Here is a 22,107-nt window from a genome sequence, read left to right on the forward strand (position 1 = left end):
ATATATATACATATATATATATATATATATATATATATATATATGTATATATATACATATATATATATATATACATATATATATATATATATATATATATATACATATATATATATATATATATATATACATATATATATATATATATACATATATATATATATATATACATATATATATATATATATATATACATATATATATATATATATACATATATATATATATATATACATATATATATATATATATACATATATATATATATATATATACATATATATATATATATATACATATATATATATATATATACATATATATATATATATATATATATATATATATATATATATATATATATATATATATATATATATATATATACATATATATATATATACACATATATATATATACATATATATATATACACATATATATATACACATATATATATATATATACATATATATATACATATATATATATACATATATATATATATATATATATATATATATACATATATATATATATATATATATATATACATATATATATACATATACATATATATATATATATATATATATATATATATATACGCCGGGCTTCTCTCAGTTTCCATCTACCAAATCCACTCACAAGGCTTTGGTCGGCCCGAGGCTATGGTAGAAGACACTTGCCCAAGATGCCACGCAGTGTAACTGAACCCGGAACCATATGGTAACCATATGGTTGGTAAGCAAGTTACTTACCACACAGCCACTCCTACTATACATTTTGTTTGCAAATATTAGTATAGATAGATATCATTCCTGAAATCAAACACAAAAGATGAACTTGACTAAGCAGTATGATTTATCTGCACATGCTTTAAATCATTGGTCCAGAAAATACAGCTATCCTAGTATCACCTGCATTGAAATCAGCAGGGATTGACATGATCTGAGGAAGATTATGGATGGAATTTCAGTCATGTATTGAACTTGAAGTGCTGGTACAAAAAGCAATTGGTTGGATTTTTATATATATCATCATTTAACATCTACTTTTCTAAAGAATAAAAAGTTTAGAATGGTAAAACAATGCACTATAGAACAAAAAATGGATTATATACCTGTTGTAATTTGGTTATCTATAGTCCGATTATATTTCGGAATTACAATTCCTTCTTCAGATCTTCTTATCTGGAGTCTCTGCTATACTTTTCTAGGTTTGCATAAGTCAGACAGAATTTGTTGAAGCATATTTCTAAAGCATGATGTTCTTCCTGTTATCAATCTTCACCCATTTCCAAGCAAAACAATGTTTCCCTATGACCAGACATGTTTTTCAGACTCAACTTCACTTGTATAACAATGATTCTCAATTACAACTATCATGTGATGTCTAGACAAAGGTACACAATACACACGATAGACTTCTTTCAGTTTCCATCTACCAAACCTACTCACAAGGCTTTGCTTGGCCTGGGACTATAGAAGACACTTGCACAAAGTGGTCACACAGTGGGACACAATAGCACCTGGCTGAGAAGCAAGCTTTTTAACCACCCAGCCATGCCTGCACATATATTTTAGTGAGTAGATATAGACAGAATAGTGCTGTTTGGTTGTAGATTAACAAGCCAATTATTAGTTCACTACATTTCTGATATGACAAGACCAACAAAGTACTCTGAACATGATGGAACATAAGTCTTTTGGAGTTTCTTAAAACACCATTTCTTTTTAGTTTTCTCAATGATCTTTGTCTTTTGTGAATAATGTGTTGGTATAAAATATGACCAAACTCATCTCACATCGTGGTCAACATGAACAAGAAAACCATACTTAACTACATTCTTCTCACCATGACAGCTCGTAGTGGTGCAAATTAATCTCATCTGTGAGAACATGGACAAAAAAATAATGATCTCTATACTCACATATGTTTACAGTAACTGATTTGAACTGGAACATTCAGTAACCTGGCTAGAGGCTTTAAAAAGGCTTTTGATTCAGTACATAGAGGAATGATAATGAAGATATTTAAAGCATATGATATTCCACCAAGAATTCTGAGAGCAATAAGTAAGATGTACGAGAACACCAGAGCAAAAGTGATCACTCCTGATGGAAAGACAGGATACTTAGTTAAAACCAGAGTATTACAAGGCAACATGCTAGCACCTTATCTATTCGCCATAATTCTGGACTATGTAATGCGTTGAATGTATGAGGGCAAGGAAGAAGAACTGAGATTCAAATTGTATAGGTAAAGAAGAAGACAGCATCAAGCAGTAACAGTGACTGACTTAGACTATGCTGATGACCTGGCATTACTAACAGAGAGGACTGATCGGGCACAGGAGCTGAGCAGATTAGAGCAGGTATTGGGGGAGGTTGGATTGTACTGTAACACAAAGAAAACAGAGCTGCAAGTGTTCAACCACAAAATACCTGTGTCAATGAGAGACAATAAGTCACTGAAGGTAGTTGAAAATTTCAAATACCTTGGTGCATGGACACAATGTACTGAAAAAGACATCATAGCAAGGAAAGCTCTTGCCTGGAGCGCATGCCACAAATTGAGAAAGGTATGGAGATCAAAGTTAGCTAGGAAATTGAAAGTGGGGTTGTTTCTGGCAACAGTAGAGTCTGTTCTTCTAGACAGGGCTGAAACATGGACGCTTACTAAAGCATTGAAGAAGCAATTGGATGGTTGTTACACAAGGATTCTTAGAATGGCACTCAATGACTTCTGGAAGAGTCATACAACAAACGCTGACTTATACCAGGGACTACCAAAAGTAACATTGAAGGTACAGCATAGTAGGATGAAACTAGCTGGACACTACATCAGACATGTGAATGAAATTGCTAACAAGATCGTGCTCTAGTAACCAACAGAAGGAAGAACGAGGAGAGGAAGGCGACCTCTATCGACAACTTCCGAGAGGATGCTGGTATGGAAGGGATACAGGAGTTGAGGACCATTATGGAAGATCAAGATGAATGGGAAAAACATGTGGCAACAGTTTTGGGGCATCCTGTGGGATGACCTAGATAGAAATATATTAGGTGTCTATTTATTAAGGAGACAATTGGTATTGTTGACCCACCCACTTTGGTTTGTAAAATCCACACAGACATTAGCGAGTGGGCCATTACTAAGTAAAACATAAGGAAGTAGCTGAAGGAAAACAAATGACATCCAAGAATTTGTTTCATACAAGACCAACAACACTAGAGAGAGAGAGAGAAGGGGAGACATAAACATTGATACAGGTTGACATACAGCTGTAAACAATTCACAGTACTCAACTATTTTATAAAATTCCTTAAAAAGAAATTTATTCTTTGAACTGAAACATCTCAAGATATATAGAAAACAATTTTCTTTAATAAGTTACAAAGTCAGTTGATGAAACAGAAAGAGACTTAGTATATTGAATAAACAATACTATAAAAATCTGCTTTCCAACAACACGACTTCAGATTTGACTGCATAGAACAAAATTCTGGATAACTGTCCTCAAGCAGAGCCTTGTTAGTGGAACTAAGGCTTCCATACAGTTGTTTCCATCTACAGTCAGAAGGGACTGTTTCTGGTTGGTAGACTTCATCCATTGCCTAATACACTACATGGTTCTTGGGTGTCTTCAATTGAATCCATTCAAGCCAGATCTCCAATCTGAAAATAACTTACTTCCTTCTTTCCACCAATTTCTCAGATACTGAAGTTATGAGTACTAGGGAACTACTTTTTTCTAACTTCTTGCATTTATCTATCTAGGTCACCCTTAAATGAGTCCCCCAGTGGTGCTTCCAGCTTTCAGATACTTACATGTTGCAAGCTCATCAGTATGTTTCAACAACCTTAGTATACAGAGTGAGCCAAAAGTCATGCATAAAATAAGTTCAATACACTCTGGAATTGCCAAAGACATGCTTCAATTTTACCAAAATTGAATAAAATGATTTTGAATATACACATACTTGTACATGAACAAAATAAATTATAACATAAATAAAATATCACATGTTTTGGTGTGTGACTTTTGGACCATATATGTTAGTGTGTTGTATGACTTACTTTTGATGTCCATAGGACAAACTAGCTATCTTGAAGCCCCTGGTGACTCAGGCAGTGACAAACAGCCTCATTCTTCACATTGCTGTTTCTTACTCAACTTTGGTATTCCCTATACTGATTGATCCTTGTTCCTAATACACTCATTCTGTTAGGTTTTTGAAAGTACTGCATGCAGCATTCTGATAAAATAGGCTTTCAGAGCCCAGCATTTACAGGAAGAGAATAGATTATAAAGCTTTAAAAAATTTATAAAAAAAAAAAAATTAAAAAAAAAAAAAAAAAAAAGTGGGCATGGTAGATTTCTCACAGTATAATTTATTTCTTCATAGAAGAAGCCAGATTTACATCACCTTGTAAAATGTAAACAACTGTCTGGCCACAAAGTTTGACAATCATTTTACTTGCAAAAAAGTTTCAGGAAATTCTCTCATCTCCGTCTGCCAAAACAAAAAAAGAATAAAAAACAAAAAAAAGATTTCTAACATAGGCACGAAGCCACAAATGTTGAAAGAAGAGTATAGTCGATTTAATCAACCCCAGTACTTGACTGGTACTTTATTTTATCAACCTCAAGAAGGATGAAAGGCAAAGTCAACCTTGGAGGGATTTGAACTCAAGACAGAGGGCATTTTGTCCAATACACTACCATTTCTGCCATGCAGTGCCCATTCCATTCCCTTTACACCAACAACAACAATGATAAACAGTCGTTCAGTTTAATAACATGCTCTCCAATGCTTGGCTCTTCAGTTGTGATTGGGCGATGTCGTGCAAAGCCTGCTGAGTTTGATCCAAGAGTAGTTCCCCTTTGTGCACCACCTCTTCCAGTTTATGTGCAGCATCTTGGTTCTCTATTTCCAGTTTCTTTAAGCTGGCCAGCTGTAACAACAGAATGAATAATGTATTATTAAATAATAAAATACTGATAAGTAAATGGAAAATAAGCAAATGGAAAAAACAAGAAAAGAAAGCAACATGTTAGGCTCATCACTACACACTTTGTAAGAGCTAGAGAGCTAGTTAGAAAGTATGTGATTTTTGCCCAGATCAGCTGTGACTGAACAGACCTACATATTTAAAAGGTGTTCCAGTTATGGCTATCATATCATTTATGTCCAGCACTGGCCAATTCACAAACCAATTCCCCATGACAATGCCTGACTACATCTCACAAATGACTCTGTGAAAATTGAATAAAGTAAGCTACAAAACTGCTTCCCAAACTTCTCTCTGACCACTTTTCTAAGCATCTCAATAACTTTCAGCTAAAAATGGTCTCCTATGACCAAGCAGCAAAGCAAAATACCTTTAAAGAAATTCATTGGTGCCCAGGCTCTAGAATTCTGTGACCAGAATAGACATGATTTTTGTTGGCAAAGATGTTTAAACTCTAATGATTATTATTTCAAGTGATATTTATTCTGAGTCAACATATATTGCTTTCAAGTTGAAGGTTTAAAATCGTAATTTTTTTTACTTTGATAAATATTTCACTTAGAATGGCACATTTCAGTAATCTATTTGGTACAGGAAGCGTAGTGGACAAACGTGCACAAATGCATCTGATATTCTCACCAACTAATGTCAAAACGATTTTCATCTCCTTTCAATATATATATATATATATATATATATATATATTGTTTTTAAACACAGCATGTCCACAAGAGATTTTATCGAAGGCAAAAATCACAATAATTTACCCGTAAATGGTGTATACACATTTACGCATATATATATATACATTTTTATATATATATATCATCATCATCATCATCATTGCAGTAACTTGCCTGTCAATGGTGTGTATACATTAAGATACATATGTAGTTAAATAACATTTAGACATATACATACATACATGAACATATATAATCCAGCAGTTACTCAAACTGAATATGACTTTACAGCAGCTAGCACCGTTTCTTCAGTCATGTTTTAGGGGCTCATGTAGTTCCAAACAAAGTTGAATATTTTCTCAATCCTTACACCCTTGACTAGGCACAACCTCAAAAGCATGACAGCTAGGTCGACTGACAGTAGGACAAAAGACAAACTTGACCTCAACAAGGTTTGAACCTCTGAATGTGACGAACCTCAAATGCTTCTGCCAAATTCACAACCTAAAATTATTTAAGATATCAGACTCCAAACTTGTAGCAAGTCCTTTATCCAGTGAATGTTTGCCAATTTCATGCATAAAAAAAGACAACAAAAACACTCATCTCTCTCTCTCTCCCCTCCATATATATATATATGTATATATATATATATATATATATATATATATATAGTCCAAGGGTTACCAAACTTTTTTCACAGCAGGCTAGATAACAGAGAGAATGACAAGCATGAGCCACATAACCCTTTTGTTCAATGCAATACAGTGAATACACAAAATTTAAAAACAACCAACATATTTACCAAAAAGTTATCAAAGAAAGCAATAAGATGGTTATATCGCACCCAGTGCAGACATATCTGAATCTCACAAACTAAGCAGCAAAAAAGGTTAGTGAGATTTGTGAAACTGGTGTTTAGCTTTGAAGATATCATCAATATTCGCTTTGGAAATGTGGCATTCAAACAAGAGATTTGCTTTCAAATGTTCATCAGTCAACCTCATTCGATGTGCTGACTTCACACACTTCAGCTTTGAAAATGTTTGCTCACAGACATGAGTTGTTCCAAACATTGATGCCATACCAGAAGCAAATGAACTCTCATTGCAGGTACTTACAAAGGTACAGTGTAGCGGCAGGCCAGATGAACTGATTCACAGGCCGTAGTTTGGTGGCCCCTGATATAATTGATTAGTTTGTCTAAGATTCCTAAAGGTGGTGCCCCAGCATGGGCACAGTCTAATGACCGAATCAGGTAAAAAAAAAAATACACACACATATATCAGACAAAAGAGTACATACTGGTTGATGTGAATTCAAACTAAAACTACATAAATTATTTGGTGAACTTACTTGTAATTCCATATATGATTCTTCACTTGGCAGAGAATCTATCACAACATCTATATCTTTGGCAGTTCTGGCAATAAGCTTGGAGAATAGGACAGCATAATCTAGTAAATACATAACAGAAATTGGAAATATACCTTAACAATCATCATTGTTAATATTTGCTTTTTGGCTTGGCTTCTAACATGCAGTTCAAACAACTCAAGTGGTTATTTTAGTGCATAAATTTACTGATTATGGAAAGAAACATTAAAGATAGTTGCTTCTTAAATGAGACCAAGTGGTTGTTCAGCTCCAGGTCAACCTTGAATAAAAATATAATCAAAAGTATTGCGGCCATAATCAGTCAATGGTTTTTTGGGTTTTTTTTCAGAGATATAAGTAAGTAGGACTATCTTTCCTTGCTTAGTATAATGACATTTAATATGTGGAAGATCTAACTGCTATTTCTAACAGATTGAGCTACTATCAATGGGGCTCAGTATAAAAATATGAGGTGGAAACAGCTTATACCTACTGAGATATAAATATATATTAGACTCCTTTAGCATGCAATTATGAATTATTAAAATACTGAGAGATATGGTTGTGGTGACTTTAAATAGAGCATTGACTGTTGGTCTTTATTCTTTCAGGTCAGTTCTAAGATTTCCTTAATCTTGCTCAAATTTAAGAACCATCCATTGTTAGCCACTCAGAATTTGTTCCTATCAGTTTCATGCTTAATATTACAGAATAGCAAACAAAGTTAAGTTCAGTGATTTACATCTTTACACTGGTGCAGTGCTGTGTCAAAAACCTCTTCATGACCTAATCTACTTTTGTTAATAGCTGCCATGAGAATTTAGAAGTCTCATGCTGTGTACACTGTATAAATGATGAGTATTTCATTAGTTTACATTCTTGAGTTTAAAGAAATTCTTTCGACAGCTGAACTTCTCTTGATATTATGATGTTTCAGTAGTATACTAAAAAGATGCAAGACATTTTTTTTTAGTTTTTGCTACCATTGTTGGCTAAATTCTGTATAATATTCCAAAGACACTTTTCTCTAAGTAACAAGGGTTCTATTGTAATATTCTTGAATATTGAAATAAAAATGCTTTAACACAGTGATTCTTAAACTTGCTTTTGTCACAGAACTATCATACAATTTTCTAGAAATTGCAGAACCCATATCTATATTTTATGGACACAGAAACTTATTCGAATAAAAAGCATATAATTTATCATTCTGAAAATGGCAAATAAAATTTGCTTATAGAACTTTGGGGTTCCTCAGAACCATTTAGAAAAACACTAGCTTAGTGGATACGGTTTTGGTCTATCACTTCATACATATTGAGTTTTAATCTACTAAAAATATTTCCCTGTGTATTTAGTCAATATACTTAATTACTTCAGTTCACCAATCAAAATTAGGAAATAATCCTGTCACAGACCAGTATCATGTCAAAGAGAATATTTATTACTCATATCAACTCACCTTCCTGTGGGGCTTCAGCAGGTGATTTATTACCAGGTCTTTCAAAACCTGGAAATGGACTTGATGGAGCACATTGCTGGAGAATACCAATGCTGTTGCAGAAATGATCTGCAAGCTGTAAAGAAAAAATACACATATATAATATATATATTAGCACCATCATCATTATCATTTTAATGTCCATTTTCCATGCTTGCATAGGTCAGATGGAATTCATTGAGGCAGATTTCCTACAGACTGATGTCCTTCCTGTCACGAGATCTCACTTGGTTCCAAGCAAGGTAATATTTCTCCACGGCCAGACAGGGATTTGCAGAATATTGGAAATTAATGACAATGCTTGTATGACAGTGACATTCATTTACAACTATCATATAATGTCAAGACAAGGAGACACAAACACACAACATTGTCTGGTTTAAAAAGCCACATCAGATGCCATGATGGTTCTAAGGTGTAGGTACAGGAGGTGGTCAAACTCTGCATAAGGATTAGATAACCACTATTGCGGTTGTTTATATATATATATGCACACACAAAGGATGCAGTGAATATATTATCATGTAAATAACGCAAAAATGAAAATAACACTAACATCTCATTTTAACACATATATTTACCAAAATTACATAAAAATACCTTGAAATAATAAAGAGTAAATTTATTCAATAAAATCATCATTGGCTTCAACCACAGCCTCCAGACGACTTTGGAATCTCCTGCAACTCTTCTGGACGGTCTCCTTGTTTGAGTTGGTGAATACTGCCATAATCCTTGCCTTCAGTTCATCTTTGGTCTTACAAGGAGTTTTGCTGTTCTCCTGCTCAACTGCGCCCCACACATAATAATCAAGGAAGTTGTAGTCTGGGGAGTTAGGTGGCCTGATGTTAGGGGTGATGCGGTTACAGAAATTGTCTGACAGCCATGACTGGGTTCTCCTGCTTGTGTGGCATGTTGCAGAGTCCTGTTGCCAAACATAGGGTCTTCCAGTAGACACCTTCTTGACCCAGGGCAGTACCATCTCCTCCAGGCACTTGATGTAGACCTCCATGTTGAGACTGAGGCCGTGTGGGAAGATGAATGAAGACATAACATCGCCATCATTAGTGATTACTCCAAACACCATGATGTTAACTGGATGTTTGATTTTTATCACTCTCGGTACATGTCCTCAGATTGACACCCAAACATTCTGAAATGTTCATACTGGATCTTCTGGCGCAAGTGCCAAGCAGTAGAGTATGTCGTTTCCAAATTTCTGGCAGAGTGAATTGCATTATGGTGCTGTTTTTCTCACAGATAGTGCCCAACTGACCCTACTATACTGTGTAGTCAACAAAATCAAAATCAACGCTCATGCGCAACACTAAATGTATAAAAATGGCAGCAATTTACCCATTGCACCCTGTATATATATACATGATGGTTTCTTTTCAGTTTCTGTTTACCAAATCCATTCACAAGGCTTTGGTTGGTCTGACTAAAGTTGAGACACATGTCCAAGATGTCACATAGTGAAACTGAACCAGAAATCATGAAACCATCGGGGAGCAAATTTATATACTATATATAATATATATATATATATTTCTTCCAGCTCTTTGTATTCTGAGTTAAGTTTGCCTTCATTGCTCTGGATTATTGAACAATGACCAGCTCAGATATGCTTTTGCAGAGAACTAAAACAATGTCATTTGTATGAATAGCAACACTTTGCTTACAATCAGCATGCACATATCAAGGAAAGAGAATTATTCAGTCTTCTTCCAGTTTCCTTCTACCAAATTTTACTCACAAAGTATAGGTAAAGTATGGACAACCCTTTTTTGAGGTTGCATGAGGTATGGCTCAAAATCAGGCAGAGTGCACTATTAAAAACTTGTTGGTGTACCTTTCAAAAAGATGTGTGGGCCATAGTTTGCAGCTAGAGTAGAGGACTGACTGTCGGCATCCACACAGTGGGAACAAGCCCCAAACCTTATTGTTAAAAAAAATATAACCACCAGCTATACTAGTGCCTATTTACATATATACATATATATATATATATATCTTCTTCGGTCAGCTGTCATGGGTTTATGTTGACTGTTCTTGCTCAGTTATCATCTCTGGCAGGTTTGCATGTACACCATGAGGCCTGCTCTTCATCTCTAGGAGATAGAGCTACCGAGAAGTGACACCTCTCAGGTGCTCTTTCGTATTGTTGTCTTTCCTCAATGGCTGGAACTAATACTTTCAGCAATCGGTACCATTTATTGCACCACTTGCCCTTCTCCTCTCAAGCATCTGGAGAGAAGCCAGAGATCTTTATACATCTCTTCAGCACATCTCTGTATTGCAACCTCTGGAAGAAATACTGTGATATATATATATATACATGCCCTGATAAGTCTGATCATCACATGAACTATAAATGATAGAATAGAAGTTAATAAATCCATACAACCTTTTAACCAGTTTCCATAGAACACTGTAAATGGCAACACACCTATGATATTACTATCTACTACAGAAAATAGTGATAATGTAGTCTATATAAGAGACTATCATGGAGTTTCACTAGATTTTATCTAACCTGGGTTACATAACACCAAAGAAATCAACCATACAAACCAAAAATTCTTAACAGTATCTACCAAATTTTAAAGTGTATAAGGAACCCCATAGTTTTGGGGGCTTAAAAGTTGGAAAAAGGTTTTATAAGGGATTATAATACTATCAATGTATAAGAAGCGCCCATATTTTTTTAACCTAATTTTTGACAAAAAAGGGTTCCTTATACACATTAAAATATGATAATTCCATTTTGTATAGTTTTAAAACATGCTGGCATAGCAATGGGATGTTGGAAACAATTTTCCTGGGAATACAAGCATTAGTTCTCTTTGGAAAGTTTGAAAGCTAACTGCAGGTTTCATTTTATCAGTTCAACAAATCACTTGGCCATCGTCATTTAACATCCCTGGCATAGGTTGGATAGTTCAATAGGAAGCAATAAGCCAGAGAGCTATACCGAGCTCCGATATCTGCTTTGACATGGTTGCTACAGCTGGGTGCCCTTCCTATAGCCAACCGCTTCAGTGTATCAGATGCTTTTTCATGTCACCAGTAATGTTCTTTATATTAATGCTGTTTCTGACTTTGATACTAAGCCATACATTTGTAAAAAAGGAATATCAACAATTGAATTGATCCCAGCACATCAATCCAGGAGGAATGAAAGGCAAAATGGCCCAGAACTCAGAATACAATACTGCAAGGAATTTTTTTTTTTTTTTAGTCAGACAATCTGTTTCTGCAACTACACTATCCTAATAATAGTGCTAACTGTAGCAAAACGTTGGTCCCAATCAAACATATTACTTCATAATAAAGAGGATTTTTAAAATAGGCACAAGGCCACGAAATAGAGCAGTGAGCATAGTTGATTATAATGGCTGTTGTAAAAGAACGGTACTTTATCAAACGGGAGGATGAAAAGAAAAATTGACCTCTACTAGAAATTTTGAAATCAAGACGTAAAGAGACTTAACTAAATACCATAAGGTATTTTTGGCAGTCATCTAGTAATTTTGCAAATCCATTATTATTACAAGCGTAATTAAAAAATTGTATTAATAGAGAGCGAGACAAAATATTTTGTGATTTAATTTTTAATACACTGTTCTAACTTTGTCGAAGTTTCCATTGCTTTTCATTCTTCTGGAATTAAAAATACTAGTCAAGTATAGGAAACCGAACCCTTTGCGCCTACGTTAGAAAGCAAGTTTCCATCTGTATTTTATTCTTAAATAGAGGTTATTTCCCTTTAAGTTAATGAAACAGAAGCTTAGTCATACAGTTTACATTAGATGATTTCACTTAAATTTCTTTTTAATTTCTATATATTCGTCATTCTAGAGCAATATTAATGCAATTTATTGTTTAATTATTCCTCTGCGTTTCACTTCTAGAGTATTTTGTTGATTTTTTTCTTTTCATTTTTTTTTTTTTTTTTTTGAAAGCGAATAGGAATGTATCAACATTTGAATTGTTGACAAGTCCCCGATTAATCCTATGATTAAAGAAAGTCATTCAGTGGCCATACCGTCTATTTAAGGATATGTAGAATTACATTGTAGAATGTACAGTTCCTTATGTAAGACAGTGGAGTGTGGTTTAAAGAAAATGCGGCTGCTATTCCTAGAATGTCAAACGACTGCTTAGAAGTTTCATAGTTATAATCAATTGCTAGAAGTGGTCTGTAATTTACAGAAAGGATGTTAGAAGTGTCTCAGGGACTGCACATAGAGACAGGTGAAATGAGAATTAGAATCAACGGACAAGTTTTCAAACCCCTTCGACTCGCAAACAATATGGATCTCGTGTCAAGAGATTCGAACGAACTTCAAACCATATAAGAACGACTAAATACAGAAAACAAGGCAGTAGGGCTGGGAATTAACTGAAAACTAAAATAACCAAATTGTGATCCATAAATGGGAAGGATGAAGTTCCCGGTATCCAAGTGGAAGAAACATCCTTTCAAATAATAAAGTTATACTTACTTTGGCCAACTAAAAACAACCAAGTAGAAAGAGGGAAAAGGAAACCAGCGACATGATTTCGGATTTGAAGTCGGTGCTAGTGGGAGGTAAATTCCACTTTTAAGAGCAAAATATACCAAACCTTAAAAGTCGAGCAGACAACCACTGTCTTCTTAGCAATTTATGATGCAGAAATATTACGCCTAACAATCAAGGGAAGGACAGATAAATACGCTCTCGAACACATTACACTAGGAATAATGTGGAAAGACAATAAAATAATGAAATGGGTTCGAAACCAAGTAAAATTAAACTGTCAAACTATTGAAATGGAGTCGGACTGGACACGTACAAAGGAAAAATAAAAACAAGTGGACAGAAAAGCTAAGAGAGTGGATTCCGAGAGACCGCAAAAGAAATAGATGATGGCAAGAAATGGAACATAGGAATGAAATGGATATACAGTACAAAAACTGAAGAACCAAAATTGAAAGGTAGAGAGGCGGATAATAGGAAGTCTTTTTACTCAGCAAAGCAAGAGTAATGGCTAATTTCATTGATAGAGAAGAAAGACGATATATTTCTTACTGTGTTACCATAAAAATACAATTTTATGGTACTGTTGTAAAACTTGTGTAATATATTCAATAGATGATGCGATGAAATTCTGAAAAATAATAGAAACGAAGTAAAATACTCACCTGATTCACAACATCTTGGAGTTGAGTAAGACGGTCAGCCATGTTTATGTTGTTATAAAAGCTAGAAACAGAAATAACATTTTGATTTCGGATTAAATAATTCACGACGCAGATGCTTAAGAGAATTAAAAATTTATAGAACATGTCAATTCTTTATTATCATAAAATAGATATATATATATTTATTTATATACTAATTAAATATATCAGTAACAAGACTAAACAGTTGCGCACGGTTCGCAGTTTCGTATTCCACTACTGTTTATTTTTCAGTAATTATGTAAAATATTTGTAATATATATATATAATTTAACCAAAAATAACTAAAATGATACATTAAATAATTACTATGGAGAAGATATCGTTTTAGTGATAGAATCAATAATAAATTATCAAAATTTAACGAATTAAGTATAAAGAGGTGAATTAAGTGTTGTTACTAGCTTGTTTAACATTACAGAAACAAGTGTGCGTAGTTTGTTTATTTAGTCAGATGTTCTTTCATTTTATACCTATAAAGTTAGTACTAACTAACTCTCTCTCTCTCTCTCTCACACACACACACACACACACCTCTGTTTCTCTGTCTGTTTCACTCAATCATTCACTAACTTTTCTTTTGTTCTTCGATCCATGAGATATCAGAATTTCCAGAATCTTTGCATAATGAATGAAAAACTCACAGACGCCACACTAAACAGAATAAAATAGATAAAATAAAAGGGGATGTTAAATTATTGCTAATGTATTTAATGCTGGGAAAATCGGGGAAAAATATCCGTCAATGACAGGCATTTTAATTATTCTGGTCGTATTTCGGTCTTATTAAGAACTCGTCAACAAAGCATAGACTTCACTGCAGATGCTGAAGAGGCGGTGAAACGATCACTTGGAAAATATACAAGATTTGCCGTGTTACTTTTTCGTATTTAGTTCTTTTAACCCAGCAATCACATTATCTATTTTAGTTGGGGTCTGCTGTGATGAATAGTATTAAAGAATTTTAATAGTATTAAAGACCATTGGGCAAAGCAGCAAACTGGAGCCAGTGATATTTATTTATTGACAGCGAGCCACAACATAGATTGACTTGGGCCCTTAGATCCATGGGATCTCTGATCAAGTGCCCATTGTGCCTATGTGTTAAACCAGCACTGAATTAGGTGATTGATGAAATCCTTTCTTTGGTAACTAATGTATGGAAGTAAATATATTTACTAAACTGGTCACTATAACTAGGGCTGGTTGAATGTATCAACAATTTAGGTGATTGCCTAAAGTTCTGTGTATTGGTAAGACACCATATCATGTGCTGAGGTCTTTCAAATACAAAGACAGATTAAGTTTTTTGATAATAGAAAAGGGTTTTGTAAGGAAGATGGATATGGGTTCAGTCCCACTGTGTGGCACCTTGGGTAAGTGTCTTCTACTATAGCCTTGGGCTGACCAAAGCCTTGTAAGTGGATTTGGTAGACGGAAACTGAAAGAAGATTGTCGTATATATGTATATATATATATATATATATATATATATATATATATAAGTATGTGTGTATATGTTTGTGTGTCTGTGTTTGTCCCCCAGCATCGCTTGACAACTGATGCTGGTGTGTTTACATCCCCCATAACTTAGCAGTTCGGCAAAAGAGACAGATAGAATAAGTACTAGGCTTACAAAGAATAAGTCCTGGGGTCAATTTCTTTGACTAAAGGCGGTGCTCCAGCATGGCCACAGTCAACTGACTGAAACAAGTAAAAAAAAAAAGTATAGAAATTGTTATAGATATATTTGCAGCTTTGAAATTGAGTTTTGGTAAGGATAATTAATATATGTTTTGTAATATTTGTTCTTGTAACTGTATTCTTCCATTTATTAGGAGAAAATTGGTTACCTCTCTCACCCACCAGTCCTTCACTCAGTGCTTGTTTGTAACAAAATGTGTCAAAATTATTCCCAGTCTTAATGAAAGGATTTGAAATATTTATGCTGTATTTACACTGCTCTCTTTAGCTTATAACTAATTACCTACAGCCTTGACTGGCAACCTGATTTCATGTACCATGTTTTTACTAGTTATTTGAGAATATGTAGTCATGTGTACAAATAGATATCATCTCGGCCCTGCCATTCATGACCGTAGTGGAAGATCCAGGACCTAAGAGCTGGTGGGAGACAGGACTGTACCAGCACTGGGCAGAGACTCAATTTAGCTGAGTTGATTAAAGCAATGTCAACTGGAGTGCTCTGCTCAAGAACACAATATATTACTTGGTCCAGGAATCAAACTCATGACTTTATGATAGTGATCTTTACTGTCTACCAACTTTGTGAAGATGTTCATAAATTATACTTGTAAGTGTACTGTGTATAATTGAAGCAGCTGTAAGGGATAATGATTGATTTGTTGCTGATAATAAACCCTTATTAACTTCAAAATCTCCATTTCCTCCTTTTTCCTTCATACATACATATATATATATATATATATATATATATATATATATATATATATATATATATATATATATATATATATATATATGTATGTATGTATTTTTACTGTAGTTCCAGCTCAGAGCTGCAGCCACGCTGATGCACTGCCATTTATATATATACTAGCAGAAATACCCGGCTTTGCCCGGGTTAAAGAGAATAATGAAATCTAAAAACGCCGTCTAGACTACGCAACCCTCAACTGTTAGTAGCTACAATACCATATTTCTACATTAATAACTCTCCAATCCATGCCAGCATGGATCATAGACATTAAGTGAAATGCCAGTCTCTCATCTAGGAGGGCCTTGAAATCAATGTTACCAACTGGGGACTATGTGTGTCGTAGTGATAATAAAAAGACCCAAAGGAGGTCTGCAACGAAATAATTTTACTCAACACTTTGCAAGTGAATCAGTGGAGGCAAAGATGTGTCTCATTTACTTGACAATTTATGCACCACATTGCAGAAATCACAATGAAAGTATATTTGAAAGGGTAGTCTTACACTGTTGTACCGTTGAATTACAAATAATGCTCATCTGTTATGTTCGGGTTAAAATTTCATCAACATCAAAAATATATGAATTTTCATGGGAGTTATGGCCGTTATACATAGAATATAATTTCCAAATTTCATAAAGATCCGTTCAGTACTTTTGATGTAGTTTTGGATAAGAAAACAAATGACTAATGTGTGTGTTTGTGTGCATGTGTTTGTGTGTGATGGGTGTATATATGTATAGATATCTGTATGCATGTATATATATGTATATATGTGTACATATTACATGTACATCTATATATATATACATCTACACATGTGTATACATATACATGTATGCATATAGATCTATATCTATATATATATATCTATGCATATACGTGTACATATACATGTATATGTATACATATACATCTCTTTCTCTCTCTCTGAAAGTATCTGTCATTACAGTATCGAAATGTGATTGTTTCAGTTAGTGGAATAACGTGTACATATACATCTATATGTATACATATACATCTCTCTCTCTCTCTCTATCTCTCTCTTTCTCTCTCTCTCTCTTTCTCTCTGAAAGTATCTGTCATTACAGTATCGAAATGTGATTGTTTCAGTTAGTGGAATAGTTTCATTTTTAAAGTGAAAGTATTTGACACGAGTGTTTTTGTTTCACTTTTGACACGTAATACTTAAATAGTGGAGGAGATATTATGTTGCTGTGGGCTCGAACTCTGCAAGAAGTTAAAAATTTTTTTGACTAAAACACAACTGGAACCCTAAGTAAGGCATCTGTAAAATTTGAATGAAATTGGTTGCGTAGTTCTCGAGTTTTAGGGATTCACACAGACAGACAGACAGACAGACACACATTCTCATTTTTATATATATATATATATATATATATATATATATATATATATATATATATATATATATATATAAAACAAGGTTCTTCCATCAGTTTCCATCAACCAAATCCATTCACATGGCTAAACACTTGATTTGCCTGGTGCTATAGGAGATTAGCTTAAAAGCCACCCAATCGAGCAGCTTTTAAGCTAGCTCCTATGAAGGGCTCTTCATTAGGCCTTGGGCCCAACAATGACACTTCATGCATTGAGTACATATTAAATTTTATTAAACTTGAACAATATTTTTGCAAGTGATGAACAATTTTCATCAGAACAATGATATAATTTGTCGACTTGGAACTTATTGCAAAGCTGCATGATAAACAACATTTTTTGTCTTCTCATTTGGGGGTCAGTACAATATTTTTTTCTGTCTAACCTCTTTCTTTCTCTCTCTTTCTCTTGATTGTTTTCAACCATCACCATCATCAGTACCACCACCATCGCCACCGCAACTGCCATGCACATGCCATTCACACTTCTGACGGCACCACCATCAATACCTTTAATCCAGAGTGGACATCTCAGCCTGTTCCTGTCTAGTGTTTATAATAGTAAATTTACAAGTGAAAATTTGGTACATTTCTTCTGCACAAAACTCACATTTATTATCACCTATTATATAAGGTTTGGTTTTTACTAATTATTTCCCAGGCATGTGAAAATACTTTGTTACCATCTTTTAGTGCCCAAATTAGCTTACTAAGGCTGGTAGTATTCTTTTTGTTCCTATTTCTAAATGAACTTAAATGACTGGCAATTCTCTGCTTAATATAACATGAGCTAGCTTCTATAAAGAAATACCTTCTATTCTCTGAGGTAATCTTACGTCTGCATACAATATTTTTATGCCTACCATTAGAGTTAAGCGTACAGACCCTGTTCCTTGCACTGTCGTATTCAATAGTTCTACTACTTCTATTACTATTATTCACTTCACCTACTCTAGATGTGATTTCTAAATTCCCCTGTCTATCTTCTAAGCTATTAGTCCTTTCCACATAGACAACATTCTGAGTACTTTGCTTTTTAGGATTCACATCTACTACTTCCAGGTTAATTGTTGTGTTCCGTCAGGTCTCTTCAATTTTATTGATTGTCAAACCATTGTTCTTATCCTGATACCTTGTTGTGTTACTTATGGTTTGTCCGCTCATGTTGACATTGTTGCTATTCATTGATCTATAATTATAATTCTGGTTATTATTATTGCTATTGTTCATATGGAAACTGTTAAATTTACTATCATTGTGTGCCGCTATAATTTGTGCTAGATTTTTGCTATTACAGAAAGTTAATCTAACCCTATTTTTATTAAAAATTCTATAGTAATTACTGTCTTTCGAATAACCCTATGACTGGTGTAGCAGCATCATAGTCAACTGCTACAAAGGTAAAGGGGACGCTTTAGATACAAATAATTACAGAGGCATCAAGCTGTTAGATCAGGTTATGAAAGTTACAGAGAGGGTCATAGCCCAACTAATTAGGGAGCGAATCAATTTAGATGAGATGCAGTTTGGGTTCGTGCCAGGTAAAAGCACTACTGATGCCTTATTTCTAGTGAGACAGTTGCAAGAGAAATACCTAGCCAAGGATAAACCTCTGTACCTGGCTTTCGTTGACATGGAGAAAGCCTTTGACAGGGTCCCCCGATCCCTTATCTGGTGGTCAATGAGGAAACTTGGGATAGAAGAATGGCTAGTGAGAGCTGTGCGAGCCATGTACAGAGATGCGGCCAGTAAGGTGAGGGTTGGAAATGAGTACAGCAATGAATTCCGGGTAGAGGTAGGGGTCCACCAAGGTTCCGTCCTCAGCCCCCTATTATTTACCATAGTCCTCCAGGCAATCACAGAGGAGTTCAAGACAGGTTGCCCCTGGGAGCTCCTCTATGCTGATGACCTTGCCCTAATTGCGGAGTCACTATCAGAACTAGAGGAGAAGTTTCAGGTGTGGAAGCAAGGTCTAGAACTGAAGGGCCTTAGAGTCAACCTAGCTAAAACCAAAATCCTAATAAGTAGGAAGGTAGATAAAACACAAACCCCTTCAGGTAGATGGCCCTGCTCAGTATGTAGAAAAGGAGTAGGTAGTAACTCTATAAGATGTACCCGGTGCAAGCTATGGACACATAAGAGGTGCAGCAACATCAAAGGCAGGTTAACTAGCAAGTTAGTTTTTGTTTGTGGCAGATGTTCAGGTGCAATAAAGACTGCAAACAAACAGGAAACAACTTCTATCTCATTCCAGGGTGAAAAACTAGAGGTAGTCGATAGCTTCCGCTATCTGGGCGACCAAGTTAGTAGTGGGGGTGGGTGCGCTGAAAGTGTAGCTGCTAGAATAAGAATAGCCTGGGCAAAGTTTAGAGAGCTCTTACCCCTGCTGGCGACAAAGGGACTCTCACTCAGAGTAAAAGGCAGACTGTATGACGCATGCGTACGAACAACCATGCTACATGGCAGTGAAACATGGGCTGTAACTGCTGAGGACATACGTAAGCTCGCAAGGAATGAAGCCAGTATGCTCCGTTGGATGTGTAATGTCAATGTGAATACCCGTCAGAGTGTAAGTATCTTGAGAGAAAAGCTGAACATTAGAAGCATCAGTTGTGGCGTGCAAGAGAGACGATTGCGCTGGTATGGACATGTGGTGAGAATGGAGGAGGATAGCTGCGTGAAAAAGTGCCACACCCTAACAGTTGAGGGAACCCGTGGAAGAGGTAGGCCCAGGAAGACCTGGGCTGAGGTGGTGAGGCAAGACCTTCGTACATTGGGCCTCACCGAGGCGATGACTACGGACCGAGACCTTTGGAAATGGGCTGTGCGTGAGAAGACCCGGCAAGCCAAGTAAGATCGTTGCCAGTGCCCCTGGACTGGTTCTTGTGCGGGTGGCACATGAGATGCACCATTTTGAGCGTGGCCGTTGCCAGTACCGCCTGACTGGCTCCTGTAGGATTTTCGAGCGAGATCGTTGCCAGTGCCCCTGGACTGGCTTGTGCGGGTGGCACATAAAAGACACCATTTCGAGCGTGGCCGTTTTCGTGCGGGTGACACGTAAAAGCACCCACTACACTCTCTGAGTGGTTGGCGTTAGGAAGGGCATCCAGCTGTAGAAACTCTGCCAAATCAGACTGGAGCCTGGTGTTGCCATCCGGTTTCACCAGTCCTCAGTCAAATCGTCCAACCCATGCTAGCATGGAAAGCGGACGTTAAACGATGATGATGATGATGATGAATGCCGAATAAGCAATTTTGGTATATTGGAAATTATTAATTTTCGAAAGGTAATTATATACCATTTGATATAACTAGAGTTGTCCATATTACTGAAGTGTGTATTTCTATTTCTACCTAAGCTTTTTGTAAAAGTGTGTACTCTATTTATCTGGTTCTTATTACAGCATTGATTGATTATTACATAATTGTTTGCTATTATATTTGACATTATATTTGTCAATCATTTGTATATTACTATGTATAGAGTTTATGTATTGTTTATCTACTCTATTTGAACAGGACCTCTTCATAGGTCCATTCATATCTAAGCCACTTTGTACTTTATTTGGCACATATTCAAATAAATATGTACTCATCTTTTTGTTTCTATGTACTCTATTGTTATATTCTAATTGCACATATTTCCTATCTTTAACTCTTCCTATTCTCTGTTCTCTTTGGTTAGTGGTGTTCTTCATATTATGCATACTATTCTGATTATAGTCAGAATGGGCCATCCTGCTATTTATATTATTTCTACTTTTACTACCATCAAAGAATTCTAATTTTTCTCTATATCTTGCCTTCTCTAATGTGAAATTATAAAAATCCTCATTTAATTTAAATACTTCCTCATTCGCTGAGAGGTTAGTAATGCAGATTGCTATATTTTCTACTATAGATTGGGTTATACATTTTATATGTATGTATGTGTGTGTGTATACACATATATATATACATATGTGTGTGTATATATGCATACATGCATATATATATATATATATGCACATACAAACATAAGTATATATGCAGACAAACACATAAACATACACTTATATATATATATATATATATATATATATATATGTATGTATGTATGCATGTATACTTGTGTATGCATGTGCATATGTGCATGCTTATGTTTGGTGGTTTAAAACCAAAATTGAGTCAAAAAGCATAATTCTGAGATTCAATTAATAAAGATTGATGAAATAAGTAGTGGGATCAATATGATTGACTAAAACCCTTTGAGGAGGTGCACCAGCATGGTCATAGTTCAATTACTAAGACCAGTAATGAAACAGTAAACACTCCATAAGTACATTAACCTTGAGATACTGAAGTTTAATGTTCCTTGCCTACAAATGATGTCAATAATTATGTGGTTAAAACAGTGGTTGCTGTTTTTCTGAGTCATAAATATTAAATTGAGCAAACAT

At 35.0% G+C, this 22,107-nt stretch overlaps 1 protein-coding gene across 1 annotated transcript; it reads right to left on the reverse strand.

The window, feature by feature from the left end:
• Positions 1-4,378: 4,378 nt before the first annotated feature.
• Positions 4,379-14,227, reverse strand: LOC106882997 (mediator of RNA polymerase II transcription subunit 21). Its single transcript, XM_014933850.3, has 5 exons — positions 14,209-14,227; positions 13,769-13,829; positions 8,542-8,656; positions 7,059-7,159; positions 4,379-4,962 (listed from the first exon to the last, which is right to left on the reverse strand). Exons 2-5 carry the CDS (start codon positions 13,808-13,810, stop codon positions 4,795-4,797), a joined length of 426 nt encoding a protein of 141 aa, XP_014789336.1. The 5' UTR covers positions 13,811-13,829; positions 14,209-14,227; the 3' UTR covers positions 4,379-4,794.
• Between the last annotated feature and the right edge of the window lie 7,880 nt (positions 14,228-22,107).

This window comes from Octopus bimaculoides, chromosome 6 (genome assembly GCF_046866305.1).
Source record: "Octopus bimaculoides isolate indiv1 chromosome 6, ASM4686630v1, whole genome shotgun sequence".
NCBI lineage: Eukaryota > Metazoa > Mollusca > Cephalopoda > Octopoda > Octopodidae > Octopus > Octopus bimaculoides.